This window comes from Dunckerocampus dactyliophorus, chromosome 11 (genome assembly GCF_027744805.1).
Source record: "Dunckerocampus dactyliophorus isolate RoL2022-P2 chromosome 11, RoL_Ddac_1.1, whole genome shotgun sequence".
NCBI classification, from domain to species: Eukaryota; Metazoa; Chordata; class Actinopteri; order Syngnathiformes; family Syngnathidae; genus Dunckerocampus; species Dunckerocampus dactyliophorus.
In genome coordinates, this window is record NC_072829.1 from 6,992,142 (window position 1) to 7,011,162 (window position 19,021).

Genomic DNA, 19,021 nt, shown 5'->3' on the forward strand with positions numbered 1-19,021 from the left:
CGGGTGCACTTTCCGCCCAGTGCAAGGCTTCTCCCGGATGTGTTTCACTTGAATGGGCTCGCTAGTTAAGCGCTTCGTTTAGCCACCCGCCGCCAGACAGAATAGACGCTGAACAAGGCGCCCTGTTGTTGTGTTTCGCCCGCATCTCTTCTGTTTTTTTCGTCCTTACTTGTCACAGGGAGAGATATTAAAACATGTCTCGGAGACGACACAGCGACTCTTATGACGGTAAGTTAGACATTACGCACTCACGTTCCACGTTGAGGCAAATGTGGGTAGCGTGCTAGTTGGGGTTGTTGTTATTGCTATGCTAATTCTTGCTGCAGTGCTGCTAAGAAATCATCAATGACAGAAAATGATGCTTAAAAAAATGCTCGTGTAGTTTATAGTGTTCGATCGTATTCATGTGCAGTAGTTTGGTCGCATATTTGCAATGCTGTTTAATTAGTGCCAATAGGTAGCATTGTTTTTAGCTTCTGTTCTGAGGCAGAAATTGAGAAATTGTTGTTTTTAATCACCTTAAGGATAAACTAATTCGACGTGTGGTGTTATATGGTCAAAGTATTAATGTGCTAAAAATACAGCTTTGTGTTAGCGTGAATACACTCGCCCAGATGCTATGCACTAGAAGTGCTCATTTATTAATTACTCTACTTGCATTCTATGTACAGTACATTAATACAACTATATACTGTTCTCTAGCTATAGTGATTGTGTGGCTTTCATTTTCATTTACTTGTCTATTTCCACTGGTTCTAAAGAAGAGCAGCAATGTTTAAATTGAAGTAAAAGAATGCCTTCTCTCCACAGTATTTGGTAAACTAATTTGTTTTTAACTAATTGGTAACTGTGTTTTTTGCCTGCTCCAAACCAAAAAACACCAGGAGGCCAGGATCACAAGAGGAGGCGAACATCTGAGCCCGCTAAGATTGAAGACAGTCTGGAGTCACTGATATGTAATGTGGGAGAAAAGGTAACCTTTTTTTTAAAAAAAAAAAAAAGGGGGGTATTTAACTGAGGAATTGTTGTTTAAGAGAGAAACTGTGAAGCAACAATAAAACAATAACTATGATGTCATATTTGCGTCTTCAGAGCAAGTCATCCTTGGAGAGCAACCTGGAGGGCCTTGCAGGCGTGTTGGAGGCGGACCTTCCCAACTACAAGAACAAAATCCTTCGCATCTTGTGTGCCGTGTAAGTTTACACCTCTTCTTTCCCAGCCTGTCACACTCTTGTCATCACGCACATGTATGTATACGCAGGGCCCGGCTCCTCCCCGAGAAGCTCACAGTCTACACGACGCTGGTGGGCCTCCTCAATGCCAGGAACTACAACTTTGGCGGGGAGTTTGTGGAGGCCATGATCAGGCAGCTGAAAGAGACGCTGAAGAACAACTTGTACAATGAAGCCGTTTACTTGGTAAGCAACCTTCGCCAAGTGTGACCGAACTACTTCTGACATGCTGACGCTGTTTTTCCGTCGCAACTTCTCTCCTTTTGTTTCGTCCTGAAGGTGCGTTTTCTGTCCGATTTGGTCAACTGCCACGTGATTGCCGCGCCCTCTATGGTGGCCATGTTTGAGAACTTTGTCAGCGTGACGCAGGAGGAGGATGTACCACAGGTACAACTTCCTTCATGTACCAAAGTGACATGTTGATGATGTGCTAGGTCTGTTAGGTGTTCTAATAGTTTGGTGTGTTGTCTGTGTGCAAAGGTTCGGTCGGATTGGTTTGTATACGTGGTGCTGTCCTGCCTGCCCTGGGTTGGCAAGGAGCTTTACGAGAAGAAGGATGTCGAAATGGACCGACTTCTCAGTCAGATTGAAGGCTACCTCAAGTAAGGATTTCATTTGAAATTTACAGTCGTTTCTCATTTATCGCGGTTAATTGGTTCCAGACCCGACTGCGATATGTGAATTTCCGCAAAGTAGGATTCAATATTAATAAATTGAATATTTTCATAGTGACGTAGAAAACCTATTTGCAATCTTCTAAATACATTTAACATTATTAGAGCCCTCAAGACATGAAATAACACCAACATAGTCACCTTTACATTTGTGTTACCTAATATAGTAGATAGAATCAGAGAAAATAAGACATATTGGATAGAAATAAGCAGGGCTCCAGACTTTTTTTTTTTCTTTCTGTGAGCACAGTGGCCCCGAACTTAAAATTTTAGGAGCGCAAGCAGAAAATTTAGGGGCACACACTGAAACCGACTTGCAAAAAAAATATTCACATTTCCTCTCATTTTCACTGTATTATGATAAATGACAGTAACTGTCTTCCACCCTGTTCCTGTCCCTACCTTCTGGAAGGCTTCATTGGTGGCATCATACACATAACTCCAATACTGCCCTCTTTCCTTCTTCTTTGGTGTTTGTCTCCTTTCTTCCTCTTTTGGAGGTAATGTGGGTTGGCAAACAGGGCTCCAAGCTGCGACTAAATGGTAGCATTTTGCGACTAAAATATGAGACATAGCAAGTAAATTTTTCATCTACTCGTGCATGTGTAGTTGTCTTATTAACGTAATAATGAAAATAATCTGTGAACTGTGGAGTCAATTGATGACAGCTTGTCACAGTCTAAGCCTATCGATGCCAGCTTGTGTGTGTGTGTGTGTGTGTGTGTGTGTGTGTGTGTGTGTGTGTGTGTGTGTGTGTGTGTGTGTGTGTGTGTGTGTGTGTGAGATCACTCATGAGATCATTTAAACCTGCAATCAATGCCTGTTCTGGCAATGACGTCACTGAAAAATTACTGACACTTAGTGGCCAATGTAGAATACTACTTTCACATTTAGAATGCTTCTTCTACCTTGTATTTGTATTGTAGTTTATCTAGTTCATTTAGCCATTTTTATGCATGAAATTGATTAATTTAGTCCATGATTAAGTACAATTTGCTTAAATATGCATATTTTCTTTTACTAGTAGTAGGTCGTAGGTAATTTTAATAATATTTCAAACACAAAACGGCAATCATTTGTTAATGAATACACTTTTGAAAAAACACAATAGAGTGAGGGCGCAATGTACAAACTACAGTGTAGCGAAGGACGACTGTATGTTTTTACCTTGACAGAAGTATGTTCTGTTTCATGTACATACATCGGCCACAGCATTAGGTATACCGGCATAATCTAATGAGATCCAATACAAGAGATATGTACCGGTTTGGTTTACAGGGGAACCCACTTAAGTCGGTCTTGCTTATAGATAGATATATAGCTACTTTCTTATTCCCCACCAGGGGAAATTCATGTGTCTGGAAGCCCACAATATACAAATATTTGCCAAATATACCCTTAGCCGGTTTAAAATGACTCACTTCAAGTCTATCTCCTCGCAAATAATTTTTTTTTCTGTTGAAATAAGATTTGAGACCTCGCGGCATTTTATTGTCAATCAGGTCACCAGTGTTGTGTAATACCGTTTATGGCACCAGAAGGCGCTGTTGTTCAGCTGTTGGCACTAAATTACAAAACAGGCTGATGTGTCTTGCCAATGTATTTTTTAGGAGGAGAGTAAAGACTCATCTCCCCATGCTGCAGGTGTGGACTGCAGAGAAGCCCCACCCTCAGGAGGAGGTGAGAACTTAAGTTAATACTGATGACAGTTTTGCTGTTGCTAACGTCGTCTCTTGATGTCCCCACAGTACCTGGACTGCCTTTGGGCCCAGATCCAGAAGCTGAAAAAGGACCGTTGGCAGGAGCGCCACATCCTGCGTCCATACATCGCCTTTGACAGCGTGTTGTGCGAGGCCCTGCAGCACAACCTGCCCCCCTTCACCCCGCCGGGCCACATGCCCGACGCCCAATACCCTATGCCCCGCGTCATCTTCCGCATGTTTGACTACACCGACGCCCCCGAGGTTCGTCACGCAGGTTGCCTTGTGACTGCAACAACGACTACTAGGGTGATCCCAACTCTTTGTGTGTTGCTTTTAGGGTCCGGTCATGCCTGGCAGCCATTCTGTTGAGAGGTTTGTCATTGAAGAAAACTTGCACTGCATCATGAAGACTCACTGGAGAGAGCGGAGAACCTGGTAACCACCTTCAATGTTGTCGTGCTGGTTTTGTTCAGTGTATTTTTACCACGTGCAAACATGCTGTACAACTAATGTTTACTTTGCAGTGCCGCCCAGTTACTCAGCTACCCTGGTAAAAACAAGATCCCGCTCAACTATCACATTGTGGAGGTGCGGTCCTTTCTTTCATGTGCTACAGAAAAGCATACATAAAATACTTTTTTTAATATATATATATATATATATATACTGTATATATATATATATCCCCTCCATTTTTTTTCCCCCTCAGGTAATTTTTGGAGAACTTTTCCAGTTGCCCTCAGCGCCTCACATTGAGGTCATGTACACGTCGCTGCTGATCGAACTGTGCAAACTGCAGCCAGGGTCGCTACCACAAGTTGTATCCTTTTAAAGTAGTAGTTTTCATTTACAACGATGGTCTGGCCAAGAAGCAGAAAAAAGGCAAAACAAACTTGCCACGAACACAACACAACATGACAATAAATACAGACTAGGGTCGATGGTTAAAAGCAAGTGCAATGCTCCTGGATTGTTGTTTCAGAGAGTTTTTAAAGATGGGGACAAATTAGTTGAGTTATAGGATGAGAAACTGAAAGGACTTATGATGTGCTTTTGGAATTGTGAGGTTGATAAGGTTACTTGAAAGGGCAACAGGAGCGGTGAATATTGAGAAGTGATTGGTGAGGTTAGTGTAGGTGAAATAAGTCCTTCTCTTTGATCAAAGACTTTTTGTGATATGAGAATTATCGTGATTAACAAACTGCTGAGGAGGTTGTTGAATTACGCTTTAACACCGACCCCAGTTGGCCCAAGCCACAGAGATGCTCTACATGCGCCTGGACACAATGAACACTACCTGCATCGACAGGTATGGTCTCAGCTCGCTCCCTCGCTGTCACAGCGACCGTCGTCACCTCTTTTTCTTTCCAGACTCATCAACTGGTTCTCCCACCACCTGAGCAACTTCCAGTTCCGATGGAGCTGGGACGACTGGTGAGGACCTTCCAAACAAGCTAAACGGTTGATGATTTGTGTCGGCAGTCTCCATTAATCTCTGTGTGTTTTTTTTTGCATAAAGGGCTGACTGTTTGACCGTGGATCTGGAGAAACCAAAACCCAAATTTGTCAAAGAGGTTCTGGAAAAGTGTATGAGGTATGCATTTATTTAGTTTTAGGAGGTTGCTTTAGGTGTTAAAATCAACATCTGTTTAGCAATGTCAGGACAGACACATTTCTCCTTCCCTGTTGTGATGAAAGAAATTAACTATTTTCTACTTCACACCAGGCGTCTGTTAATTATATCATTGTAAGATGACATTTCGCTGTGTGAAAGCGCACATTGTTTCAGCAATATCATGTCTTTTTCAAGGTTATTTTGTGAATGCCAACTTTACTGTTTAGGCTCTGTGCGCTAATTTTGTCCGTGTGAAAGAGGCTTCTGAAGGCGTACTCACACGGGGCCAATCGTGCCGTGGCCCATTTCACAGCTTAAGCCCGGCATGTATAGCTAGCGCAGTGTTTCCCATCCTTTATTGAGACAAGGCATTTGAAATTGCTATTGATTATAAAATTGTTACAGAAAAAAATATGTACTGGCTGCCATCTAGTGGAAGAGCATTTAATTTTTTCTGTCACTAATTCAAACATACTGGTACATAAATACATTATTTGTAGTAAATCATTCTTTTTGGACCAGTCCAGTGAAATTGGATTATTTCTCGCGGAACCCTTGATGGTCTCTTAGGACACAGTGGTTGAGAATCACCGGGCTAGTGTGAGTGCACCGATCGCAGCACAATTGAAAGAGGCCAGGCGAGTCACATAATGACTGTAATGCCATCGCTCCTCCCTGGTTAGTAATGATAACCATCCATCCATTTTCTATGCCGCTTATCCTCATTAGTTTCACAGGGGTATGATGGAGCCTATACCAGCAGACTTCAGGCGAGGGGTACACCCTGGACTGGTCGCCAGCCAATCGCAGGGCACATAGACAAACAACCATTCACACTCACATTCACACCTATGGACAATTTAGAGTCGCTGATTAACCTGCATGTTTTTGGAATGTGGAAGGAAACCGGAGTACATGAGAATATGCAAACCCGACACAGACGTGCCCAACGGTTTTCGATTCTAACATAGGTCTCCCCGATCTCCTGACTGTGTGGCCAACACGCTAACCACTCGGCCACTGTGCTGCCCACTAATGATAACCAATATAATTCATAACTGAAACTAAATACAAAGACTCAAAGTAATACACAGCACGCTCGACTCACCCACGACTACATCGGTGTAGGTGATGATGTGTAATTTAAGTAATGCAATGGCTCCTCTCGCAAGTAATTATTGAGCCAACTTGCACTGTAGTAATAATCAGAACGACTCCACGTAAGACTGGAATCAATCAACAAAGTCGGGGAAAGAATAGACGTGATGGGACAAGCAAACTAGTTATAGCTTGAATGATCAGTGTGAGCAGAAGCCAGGACAGGGAGGGGGAATCGCACTTAGTGTGAGTACACCCATAATGACCGTGTCTTCCGTCCCCCTTGCAGGCTGTCCTACCACCAGAGGATAGTGGACATTGTCCCACCCACCTTCTCGGCGCTCATCCCGGCCGAGCCAATCTTTATTTACAGATACGCTGACGAAAGCGCTTGTAAGCCATTTCTTCGTTTAAACATCCAAAAAAAAAAAAAGTGGCGTCACGTCAGCTTAAAAACCCTTTTTGACCTGGTAGCTTCGTTGCCGGGCTATGCCATCTCCATCACTGTCGGCAACGCCATCAAGAACCGAGCGTCCAATGACGAAATCCTGACTATCCTCAAAGACATGCCCAACCCAAACCAGGATGACGACGACGGTAGGTTCCATTAATTATTTTGTTGTTTTTTGGCAGCGTTGCAAGGTCAACATTTTAATAAAGCAGATTATTAAACGTTAATCTTCTCGTTGGCTTCTCTCCTCTCAGACGAAGGCGAGAGCTTCAACCCCCTGAAGGTGGAGGTCTTTTTGCAGACGCTTCTTCACCTGGCAGCCAAGTCCTTCAGCCACTCATTCAGCGCCCTTGGCAAGTAAGTTCACCATAATATTCTCCTGCTGCAACCTAAACAGTTCCATCTGATATTAAAAAAATAATCCAATACTTAAACATTGTGCCTGAGCTGAGTTGGAAAATGAACACATCTCAGTCAAACCTAAGCGTTATCATATTTTATCAGGCAGCTTTTGGATTGGATCTCATTACTTCAGGGATGTCCAAAACTTTACCACCGAGGGTTGCATGCAGAAAAATTAAAGGGTGCGGCGGCCACTTTGATACAAACAATTTAGCGAAAAAGTCATTCGCTAAGTTGGCTAAGTTTCCTCCTGCTCCGCTTTCTTATCTGGCAGACCAGGGGCCTCATCGATAAAGCTTGCGTACGCACAAAATCGGGCCAAAAAGTTGACAACAACTTGACGTGAGAATGTGAGCACCGCTAGGCCACCTTTGTAGTTGGCGTACACACCTTTTTTGAGACATGGCAAAAAGGCGATGCACATTTTAAGTGGGGAGGTGAAATCATATGTTAGAAATAAATACGCAATGGAAGCCACTAAAGATTTATTCACCATTGCATGTAAACATCACACCATTTATTACTTTTTGTGAAAAGTGTCGTTACTTGACACTGATGGATATCATTTCTCGTTTATCATAAACACTGTTACGCACGAGCATATAGTGTCCCGGCTAAAAGATACATGAAAAACACAATGCAGCACTTGAATACGTTATCATTTTATATAATATATATATAATATGTCCTTAGTGCTCTGTTTCTCGCTTTTCTTTGGATAATTTATCAAAAAAATATGACATACACATATGTCAAGTATGTCATCAGTAGCAACATTTATGACCATGCACAGCCTTTATTTGTGTGCATAGTGTCAGGGCTGTGCGCATAACCTTCCTCTTTCCTTTTCCACAAATGATGGGCTTTTCTTTTGTTGTACTTTGAAATAACATACATTAGTTCCTCATAAAATAATTGTAATATACCTAATATTTTGATGGTAATTAATGTCATCAAGCTAAATATTTTTAAACTAAAGCATCTGGAACTACAGCAATTAATTTGCAACATAACTTAACCCCTGTTTTGAGTCATTGCGTACACCTTTAAATGAAATAGATTTTGCTAAGTTTATGTTAATCTAAAATGTGGTGTCAATTAGGAAAAATGTAGAAACATGCTCACAAAAAATGGAAATGTCTGCCTTGACCACTTGTTTTTTTTAAATTCCTGCTACCATGCACCATGTTCCACTGATGCTGCCGGCAGCGGACTCGCTCATCTTCCTCTTGTCATTCCTCTGCTGTGTCCTCTAATTATGTTTTTATGGGCCTCTAGCTCTCCAACTAAGATTTCCACCTCAGTTTCGATTAAGGTCCGCTTCTTCGTCTTCTCAGCAGCCATGATTCAGAAGAATCGAGTGAAATGCAGTCAAGGGTCATTAAATAAGGACGCCACATTCATGAGCCACTTTGCATTAACCATTTATGGTGAATTGAAGGCGTGGAGAGGGCGTGACATGGGGTGGAGTTGCGTACGCACATTTGGACAGCAGCTGCACAAATTGCGTGAATGTGTCTGTACACCCCTTTTTTTTTTTTTTTTTTTTTTTTTTAGGTCTGAATATTTTTGCCCGTACACACATTTTGGATTTGTGGCATACGCAGACTTAGTCAGATTTCCACACACAGTTTTATAAGTGAGGCCCCAGGTGCATATGTGGTGTGTTAAGAAGCAGCCTTACAATGCATGCCAGCACCTGCTGTATGGAGTTGAAACTTTAGCAAGGGTGAACAGGCAGCACCAAATTTACTTGTGGTGACCCGCCACGAATAAATTAAATATGCGAAACACTGCTTTGACATGAAATCTGCGAATAGGCAGACATCTACTATAGTGTAATATCTCGTTGAGGATTAATTAATTGTATTTTTGGAATATGCAGAGGTCCAATCAAAAAAGGTGTCCAAAAGCTGCAGGCCACACTTTGGACACTCCATGCATTTGTTGTGTAGCCTACCTAATGAAATGACAGGTGTAGTGTCATGTGAGACACCTGCTGCCGCGGTCTCTTGGGTGAATGAGTGAATCCAAACTTGCCGGCCTTCTGCAGGTTCCACGAGATCCTGAAGAACCTGACGGACAGTGATGAGGGCAAGCTACACATCCTCAAGGTGGTCTATGAGGTGTGGAGGAACCATCCGCAGGTACGACAGTTGAATTCATCTCACAGCAGCTGGTGGGTATCCTTCCTGCTCATGAGAGGTTCTTTTGTAGATGATTGCTGTGTTGGTGGACAAAATGATCCGCACGCAAATTGTGGACTGCGCCGCCGTGGCCAACTGGCTCTTCTCTCAGGACATGGCTCACGAGTTCACCAGGTATCTCGTTGCGGCTTTGTGTTCCTCATCAACAAGCAGAACCACACTTAGTTTGTTTTGCACCTAGACTTTACATTTGGGAAATCCTGCACTCCACCATCCGGAAGATGAACAAGCATGTTCAGAAGATCCAGAAGGAGCTAGAGGAGGCCAAGGACAAGCTGGAGAAACAGCAACATAAGAGGGTACGTCGTCATCTCCTATTACAGTACAGCACTAGAGGAGAGTAGACAGCTGCTGGTTAACGACGCTTGCTGGCTGCAGAGGGACAGCGGCGACGACGAGGACATGGAGAAGAACAGCGAAGACGAGGAGGGTCAGCTGGAAGAGCAGATTGAGAGGCTACAGGAGAAGGTGGAGTCGGCTCAGAGCGAACAGAAGAACCTTTTCCTCGTCATCTTTCAGGTGCCTCAAACAATCCTTTTCTGCTCAGAACAAAAAAAATCATACAGTAAAACCTTGAAGATGAAGCGCATTCTTGTTCAGGATACGAGTTCAATTTTTCACATTCGAATTAGAAATGATCTGTTCCAGGGTCAAACTGTCACCACTATAAAAGTACAGACAAGTGACATTTAAAGTACCATAAATTCGAGACGACAATGCGCACCTAAATATAAGCCGTTCTCACCAAATTTAAAGAGAAAAATAATTTGTACGCACTGCATATAGTCCGGAGGTGTCTACGTTGTAACATGGGCTATTTACACAGAAAGACACACTATGAACCTTGTAATCCTACCACCGATGTTCCCAGCGTCACTCCTTGGCTCCGGTGATGAGATGTGAGTTTTTTTCATCTGCGTTTTTAAACAGATGCTGTTGTCCAAGCAGAAGTTGTAATTCTACACTACACATCAAGCTTACTTGACATTTGTCAGATCAAAACACAAATTGCTGCATAAGACTAGGCATGCACTTCATGACTCAAATTCACTTCTTCCTGACTCTGCACTCTAAGCATCATGGGAACTGTAGTTCTTTTAGCCATGAATGAGTTGCATCATTGTTGAAGCCGCAGAGTTCAAAGCATGTGGAAACAGTAGCGGCTTATAGTCTGGAATTTATGGTCAAAGTAATATTTTAATGTTCGTAACTGTAAACATTAAAATACTCATTTGTAACTTTTAACGATGAAGATGATCTAAATTTTTTATTTTTTCACAACTGACAAATGAAAAAAATAATCAAATAATTGTGAACTCCTAACGTTGATGCTGAGGTAGATAACTTGTGCTTGGAATCTTATCACAACCGCGCTTCTCGTTCTATGGTTAGTGCCCCCCTTTTTTTTTGTTTGCCCACCTGAAACAAAAATGAAAGTTCCCCCCCACTACCCACCCCAGTTATATGACATTAGGGGCATTTGAATATTGACGCTGAGCTGAATGTGCATGGGATTTGTCACTATCTTATCGGCGTTTTTAACCAAGTTTGTGGCCTGGCAGCGTTTCATCATGCTCTTAACGGAGCATCTCGTCCGATGCGAGACGGGCAGTGTCAACGTCAGCACACCGTGGTACAAGAACTGTGTGGAAAGACTGCAGCAGATCTTTCTCATGGTAACACACACACACACACACACACACATACAGTATATACGATGAAATATCCCCTTTCCTTCCCACCCTAATACCATTATTGTTCCCTGGCAGCACCACGTGACCATCCAGCAGTACATGGGAACACTAGAGAACTTGCTGTTCACAGCCGAGTTGGACCACCACATCCTGGCCGTCTACCAGCAGTTTTGCGCCCTTCAGCTCTAAAAGGAAAAAAAAAAAATCTCTCAAAGAACCTTGGCTCTTGCATCAAGAATCTCCTCATTACAAAAAAAAAAAAATAGTATTTACATGCCCTCTTATGGTCGGTGACATGTTGGACGTGCGCCTGCAAGGCATAGGAAATCGAACAGCAGTCGGCTCATCAATTTACTGTTCTTTTTATTCTTTGTTTCTGTTTGCTTTTCCGTTGTGTTTTTTTTTTTTTTTATATGGTTGGCGCTGTTCAGAGAACACTGAGCTTTTTTTTTTAATGTTTGTTTTAATGTGGCATTGGAGAGGAATTAAAACTGTCCTTTAATCTGTGTGTTTGCTTTGATGAAGAACAATGAATGACATGTTATTAGAACAATGAACACACAAACACCTTGAAGTTTCAAATAAAGATCAGTTTTCAGTGATTTAAAAAAAAAATTATAATCTTTTACATACACCTAGAATTAAGACTTTAAAAAGTGCAAAGTACATTTGACATATTTGGTACCTGCAGCACCATCGAACTGTGTCTCTGTATAAAATGAGTCCAAAAGCTTCAAGTGGTCTTAAGTGTCTGAACTACTTTATCATCAATAATTTAATCTATAAATCAAAACATATTCAAGCCACAAGTGGTTACTTCCTCTTTGGCATATTTGAGATGTCAAAAATATATTCGGAAGACAAAATGCTTCTTAAGTGACTCAGTTGGATTATGTGTCCTCGGCGGCGGGGGTGGCTGTTCCGTTGCCTTGGCTGGTCCTGTAGATGGCGGCTTCTTCGGCCTCTAGGCGTCTGTAGCGCGTGTGGAAGAAGACAACGAATACGCAGGTGGAGAGGACGCTGAGTCCTGACAGCACCATCATGGGAACTGAAGGACGACAGAGGAGGGGAAGGATGTATTAAAGTGGCAAGTACACCATCTATACTACCTTTTGTTGTCCTGCTATACACGCATGACTGTGGAACCTCTGAATTTAAAAACAGTACCTTCCCCCATAGGAAGGTAACAATGTAACTAGAAACTGTTACAAAAAGAAGTGCAGCGGTGTTCTAATTGTCATTAAACCAGGAATGGGCAAGAATTTGAGTGCAGTGCTTGGCTGAAACCAGCAGAGGCGTTGTTGATTCCTTGTTTTAACATCCCCATGGTTAAGACTGGTGTGTGTAGCCACAAAAAGCCAAAGAAGTTAAAAAGTGTATAATTCATAATTTCATGCACGACGGTGGTTAATTTCCCCCAAATGTTGATCATACTAATCTGACTTTTTACCCTTCCAGCTCTGCGGGGCGACGCTGCAGGTTGAGCGAGGAGACTCGGCGATGGGTGTGGCCAATGACTGAAGCAGGATAATGTAGATGAGCGACTGAATTTGTCTGCAACAACCACATGAAAAAAAAAGTTCTATGGTGTCAAGTTGCCAAGCGAATGAATTACTCGGTGTGTGTTGAAGCACCCTGATATGAAGATCAGTCCGGCTGAAGTTGCTTCTCCCACAGGGTAAGAAGACTCCACAGACATCTCCATCATGGGCGGGTAGATTGAGAAACCGAAGAAGCCGAAGAGAGCGCAAAGGGTTGCCACTGCGACCTTCTGCTCTTGCATCAGACACACCTGAGGAGGATTGTGGTGAGATGTGTTGACAATGGAGAAGAAGACGCTAGAAAATCTTCTCACCACAGCAAAGACGCAAGCCACCAGGGTGGAGAGGCTCATGTTGACCTTGATGGCTTCAATGAACTTCTTGGTTTTGTCGACGTAAAGCCCCAGCAGTACAGCGCCCACGACGCCGGACACAATGAAGATTGCAGAGCACAGGCCCGCAAAATCCTGCAGAGGTGAGACACGTTCATCACTGCATAACACGAGAGAGGTGGGATGTTTGTTTGCACTCTGCTGTACTAAATATCATTTCTTAAGCTATCGTTTGTACCATGTCATCTTTCACTTGCCAAAACTGCTTCCTGTTTACATTCTTGTACCAATCGGAGAAGAGAGCGATGTCGGGTGGTTTGTTGTGACACATTTGACAGAATGGATGGTAGGGAAATAGTACGTGTGTATGGAATTATGGCGGGCCACTGCCCACCTTTTCTAATCATGCCAAAGGAGGGGAAGTGTGCTATGCCTGGGCGCGGATCAGTGCCCCTACTGTACGGGACTTTACGTGAGAAGTGGCATGTGGCCTCGTGTGAGTAGCTAAATGAAAAGTGGCCTCACGTTAGTGTAGCCCTGCACACACAGGATCTGGTCCAATAGCGTGGAGAAGCAGGTGAATACGGCCACGCCTGAGCCAAAGCACATCAGCAGCAGCAGGTACGCTCTGTTCCCCAGCAGCTGCACAGGACGGGACAAAGATGGAAACGTCTAAGTAAGTTAAAATCACAGCCGAGAAAACTTGTCCAGGTGTGCACCTACTAGTTTGATGCCATGTACGAAGGGTTCCGCGGTGGAATGTTCTGCGCTGGCCGATGGCGGCGTGGGGGGGGCACTGCGCCGCATACCCACTGTTGCTAGGAAACAGATGACGCAGGCAGGAACAGCGTACACCAGCATCTGGAGGATAACACCTTTTAAACAGTTTTCATATTAAAGCATTTCCTGTTACACTCAACAAAATAATATACAGTAAAACTGCACATTTTGAAGTGGCCTTTTCAAAAGCACACCTGTGCAATAATCATGCTGTCTAATTAGCATCTGAAATGGTCCAGTCGCAACATTCGTATCATAAGCAGATTTATCTACCTCCGCATACTCTTTACAATGTTGCTACTGAGATGTCTGTGTGAAACTCATGTGTGTTACATTTGTCGTACTGTTGTTTACGATGAACCCTTCAGTGGTATTAATGCTGACTGAGCATTTTACTCCTTCTCCATTACAACATTGGTTCTTGTTACTGCTGGGTTGTGCAATATGCTTGTTCATAAATGACCATGTGGTCAAAATAGAGCTAAATCTTCCTTTCCACTTTCTCACACACTCCAAATTGTTAATATACGCTTTTAAAGGTTGCTGCTCAGCTCTTGCGTGTTACACTTGCCCTTTCGCTATTACAACATTGGTTCTGTTGCCCATGTTTTATGCAATATACATATGTTATGTTACATCACACATTTTTTTTGCCACATTCTCATTCACTGCAAATAATTATTAAAACTGAACAAAAATGACCTCTGTGCTTTTAAATGTTGCTGCTCAGCTCTTGCATGTTACACTTGCCTTAGTGCTATTACAACATTGGTTCCTTTGCTGCTCTGTTGTGCAATATACAGTACTTGTTCATACGGTGAGAGACACATTTTCCCTTTTACAGTCTCATGCACTCCAAAACATTATTAAAATTGAAACAATTTATCTCTGCACGCACGTACTACTTAGCTCTTGCGTGTTACACTTAGCCTTATCAGTATTACAACATTGGTTCTGTTGCGCTATCTATTTATGTCCTGTTATATTCCATTCCATTTTCCTTTCCACTTCCTCATGCACTCCACAGCATTATTAAACTTAAAAATGTGTTTGTTATACTGTACACACGTGGACAAAATTGTTGGTACCCTCCGTTCAATGAAAGGAAAAACTCACAATGGTCACAGAAATAACTTGAATGTGAAAAAAGTAATAATAGATAAAAATTCTATGAAATTTAACCAATGAACGTCAGACACTGCTTTTCAACCATGCTTCAACGGAATTATTGAAAAAAATAAACTCATGAAACAGGCCTGGACAAAAATGATGGCACCCCTAGAAAAGACGGAAAACAATGTGACCATAGAACATGTTAATTCAAAGTGTGTCCACTAACAGGTGTCTACAACCTTGTAATCAGGCAGTGGGCCTATAGATAGGACTACAGTCAGTCACTGTGCTGTTTGGTGACATGGTGTGTACCACACTCAACATGGACCAGAGGAAGCAAAGAAAAAATTGTCTCAGGAGATTAGAAAGAAAACTATCGACAAGCATGTTAAAGGTAAAGGCTATAAGACCATCTCCAAGCAGCTTGATGTTCCTGTGACAACAGTTGCACATATTATTCAGAAATGTAAGATCCATGGGACTGCAGCCAACCTCTATGGACGTGGCCGCAGGAGGAAAATTGATGACAAATCAAAGAGACGAATAATACAAATGGTAACAAAAGAGCCCAGAAAAAACTTCTAAAGAGATTAAAAGTGAACTTCAAGCTCAAAGAACATCAGTGTCAGATCGCACCATCCGTCGTCGTTTGAGCCGCAGTGGACTTAATGGGAGAAGACCAAGGAGGACACCACTGTTGAAAACCAGTCATAAAAAAGCCAGACTGGACTTTGCCAGACTACATGTTGACAAGCCACACAGCTTCTGGGAGAATGTCCTATGGACAGATGAGAAAAAATTGAACTTTTTGGCAAGGCACATCAGCTCTGTGTTCACAGATGAAAAAATGAAACAGATCAAGAAAAGAACACTGTTTTTACTGTGAAACATGGAGGAGGCTCTGTTATGTTCTGGGGCTGCTTTGCTGCATCTGCAACAGGGTGTCTTGAATCTGTGCAGGGTACAATGAAATCTCAAGACTATCAAGGGATTCTAGAGAGAACTGTGCTGGCCAGTGTCAGAAAGCTTGGTCTCAGTCGCAGGTCATGGGTCTTGCAACAGGACAATGACCCAAAACACAGCTAAAAACACCCAAGGATGGCTCAGAGGACAACACTGGACTATTATAAAGTGGCCTTCTATGAGCCCTGACCTTAATTTTATTGAGCATCTTTGGAAGGAGCTGAAACATGTCTTCTGGAAAACCTGAGACTACTGGAGCAGTTTGCTCATGAGCAATGGACCAAAATACCTACTGAGAAGTGCAAAAGTCTTATTGACAGTTACAGGAATCGTTTGATTGCCTCAAAAGGTTGTGCAACAAAATATAAAAGTTATGGGGTACCATCATTTTTGTCCAGGCCTGTTTCATGACTTCTTTTTTTCAATAATTCTGTTGAAGCATGGTTCAAAAGCAATGTCTGACGTTCATTGGTTACATTTCATAGAATTTGTATCTATTATTACTTTTTTCAGATTCAAATTATTTCTGTGACCATTGTGAGTTTTTCTTTCATTGAACAAAGGGTACCAACAATTTTGTCCACGTGTATATGTAAGGACATTTTCTGAAATCACAGCCTCTCTCCAAATATCGCTTGCTTCCAGGTAAATAAACCCTGATGATAATTACAACAGTGCAGTTCTCATCCTGCACCTTTCATGGTTTTTCAGTCAAACGAGTTAAAAGTTAATATTTGACTTGACCTACCTTTATCACCTGTCACTTTTGTGTTTTTGCTTCAACTCACCAAAGCTGGGATTTCCTGTGCCGTGCGAGCGATCTTTGGCGACACAACGTTGGCGACGAGGATGCCCAGAGGGTTGGCTGTGGAGGGACAAGCAGGCTTGACGTCATCAAGAAGATCGCCTCCACGTTCGTTATCCCGATGAGCGCCGGCGCCTCACTCACCCATGGAAGCCATCATGTTGGCTGTGGCTCGCTGGTCATCGGGGAACCACAGCGCCGCCATCTTGGTGGGCGTGAAGATGACGAGGGGCTGCGCCACCGCCGCAAACGTCTGACCCAACATCACCACTGAATAGTAGATTCTGAAGTCCTTACCTGGCTGGCCCCCAATGATGCGAATCACCGCCCCGAGCATGTTTAACCAGGAGCCCAGGATGATCTGAGAGAGGAGGGAGGTTTGTTTATATCTTCAATATCAGCATGTGTCATAGCTGGCTGTCTTGTATTGTATAATAGCTGCATAATGACACTTTTCTGTTCCTGCTGACCAAAATATGATATCGCTACTTTGTGATCCCTGCCACTTTTGTTTGTCTCGTCAGCAGGTGGCGCTATTTAAGCTGTTTAAAGACACTTTTTTTTGGACCTGCTGTCTTCTGCAAGACTACTGATTAAAATGGGCAGCGGCCTCACCGTGACCCGCAGCCCGATGGTGTCCAGCATCCAGGTGGTCCCGAAGCTGAGTGGAATGGCCACCACCATGTAGACCACTGACAACCAGTTGATCTGATTCAAGGTGGCCCTCAGGTATTGGGCAGACTGGTCTGCTACTGGCGCAAACGTCAGCCATAGCTGGAAACACATAAAGTGCTATTATCATGGAATATGATGACTTTCGATGATGTTGTCACTAAATGTTCATGCCAAGGGATGAAAAGGATACTCTTCGCTCTAAAATGACAAAAAAAAAATACAAATAGTTGTGTTTTCGAACAAAAAAGGTTAATGTTTCTCTTTCGCAACTCAGGATGAAACACCCCGTGAATGAGGATAAGCGCTATAGAAAATGGATGGAAGTTATAATACCGAACACACTTTTTAAAAAACTTGTGTCTGCAGCTGATGCAGATATGAGATCATGTGACCACAAAAGGGGAACAAAGATTTGTATCATTAAGGAAAGAAGCAGTTCTGCACTCAAAACACTGTACATTACATTGCATCTGCAAAATGTACAAACTGGGCACAAAGAGTAACACGTGGACGCTTCATTAGGTACACAATCTAATGCAATACCAACACACACGTTCTCCCCCTATAAAGATACCTTTGCTTGTCAAGACATACATTTGTACATCTACATTTGCAATCAAAACACTACAAATTATATTTGCTTAATTATTTATTGAACATTTATTTAGTAGTTATTTTGGTGGGGTTTTCTGTTGTTTTTTATTTCGTGTAATGGACATTATTGTATACCTAATGAAATGTCCGCAGCGTTCATAACGTTTATAGCATAATGGAATCCACACCAAAACTAATTAGTCCAGTAATGTGAAATATTTAACATTAGAGTAGAAAGTTATATTTGAGTGACACAAATAGAAAAGTGTGATAATTACTGTTGACGACAAGAACTATCTGATGGCAAACTTTGATAAGAAATCTCACCGTAGCGTTGGAGCAGTTCAACAGACAAAGCAGGAGCAGGACGAACCACCTCCTCTTGTAAACTTTGAAATGCAGCAGTTTCCTCAGAGCGGTGTTTGGAGCTCTCTCACCCGGCGAGGCGACGTCGATGAGGGGCTTCGCTTCGTCACCCTCCGTGGATGACATGTTAGCTTCCTAGCTAGCTCAGCTAACTACACTAACACATTGTCAACTTCTAGCCGCAATAAAAAAAGATGATCAAGACACTTCCCGTGAGGGGAAAACACCCCGTAAATGGATTCCGCAGTCTGCTGTCAGTTGATGAAATGACTTAAAAGTCCGTGAGGAAGCCAGAAAAAAAGCAATTTGAAGGCTGGATAATCGACAAAACATCACTTGTTATGCGGGTTAATGTCATTGTACTCGGGTTGGGCGGGTCGAGCCACAAATGTCGATAATGTCGATGCCAGGAGCTCTATCAGTATCGGGTAGATACTAGCGCAATGCGATCGATATTTTTCTGATCTCGTCTAAGTTTATCTGAAGGCCTTTCTCCAACATAATTCAAACTCTTGCCTGTTGTTACGACTTACGTTGCATACACAAACACACACATTTGTTATCTATAAATAAATAAACATTTATATAATATGTATTATATTATATAATATACATATAATATTATATGTATATATAATATTATATTATAAATTTAATATATGTACAGTATATACTGTGTATTTATATTTTCTTCACCTCAAATTTTGGCACAATCTGATATACACCGGCACTGATACCGATACTTTTTCACTTTTCCAAGAATGATTGAATGATTT

At 42.4% G+C, this 19,021-nt stretch overlaps 2 protein-coding genes across 2 annotated transcripts; one reads left to right on the top strand and one right to left on the bottom strand.

Moving 5' to 3' along the window:
- Positions 1–22: 22 nt before the first annotated feature.
- On the top strand, positions 23–11,762 carry LOC129190189 (nuclear cap-binding protein subunit 1). The gene is made up of 23 exons (XM_054792673.1): positions 23–228; positions 885–973; positions 1,093–1,193; positions 1,262–1,418; positions 1,512–1,619; positions 1,713–1,834; positions 3,517–3,586; positions 3,655–3,870; positions 3,947–4,044; positions 4,134–4,197; positions 4,319–4,429; positions 4,854–4,918; positions 4,981–5,043; positions 5,129–5,203; positions 6,612–6,715; positions 6,797–6,919; positions 7,028–7,130; positions 9,229–9,322; positions 9,393–9,496; positions 9,564–9,681; positions 9,761–9,901; positions 10,945–11,058; positions 11,152–11,762. Exons 1-23 carry the CDS (start codon positions 195–197, stop codon positions 11,263–11,265), a joined length of 2,388 nt encoding a protein of 795 aa, XP_054648648.1. The 5' UTR covers positions 23–194; the 3' UTR covers positions 11,266–11,762.
- Positions 11,676–18,634, bottom strand: slc49a3 (solute carrier family 49 member 3). The gene is made up of 10 exons (XM_054792674.1): positions 18,207–18,634; positions 17,226–17,384; positions 16,755–16,971; positions 16,594–16,670; positions 13,673–13,810; positions 13,475–13,591; positions 12,932–13,084; positions 12,711–12,868; positions 12,527–12,630; positions 11,676–12,124 (listed from the first exon to the last, which is right to left on the bottom strand). The coding sequence occupies exons 1-10, from the start codon at positions 18,369–18,371 to the stop codon at positions 11,967–11,969; spliced, it is 1,446 nt and encodes a 481-aa protein (XP_054648649.1). The 5' UTR covers positions 18,372–18,634; the 3' UTR covers positions 11,676–11,966.
- Positions 18,635–19,021: the final 387 nt, after the last annotated feature.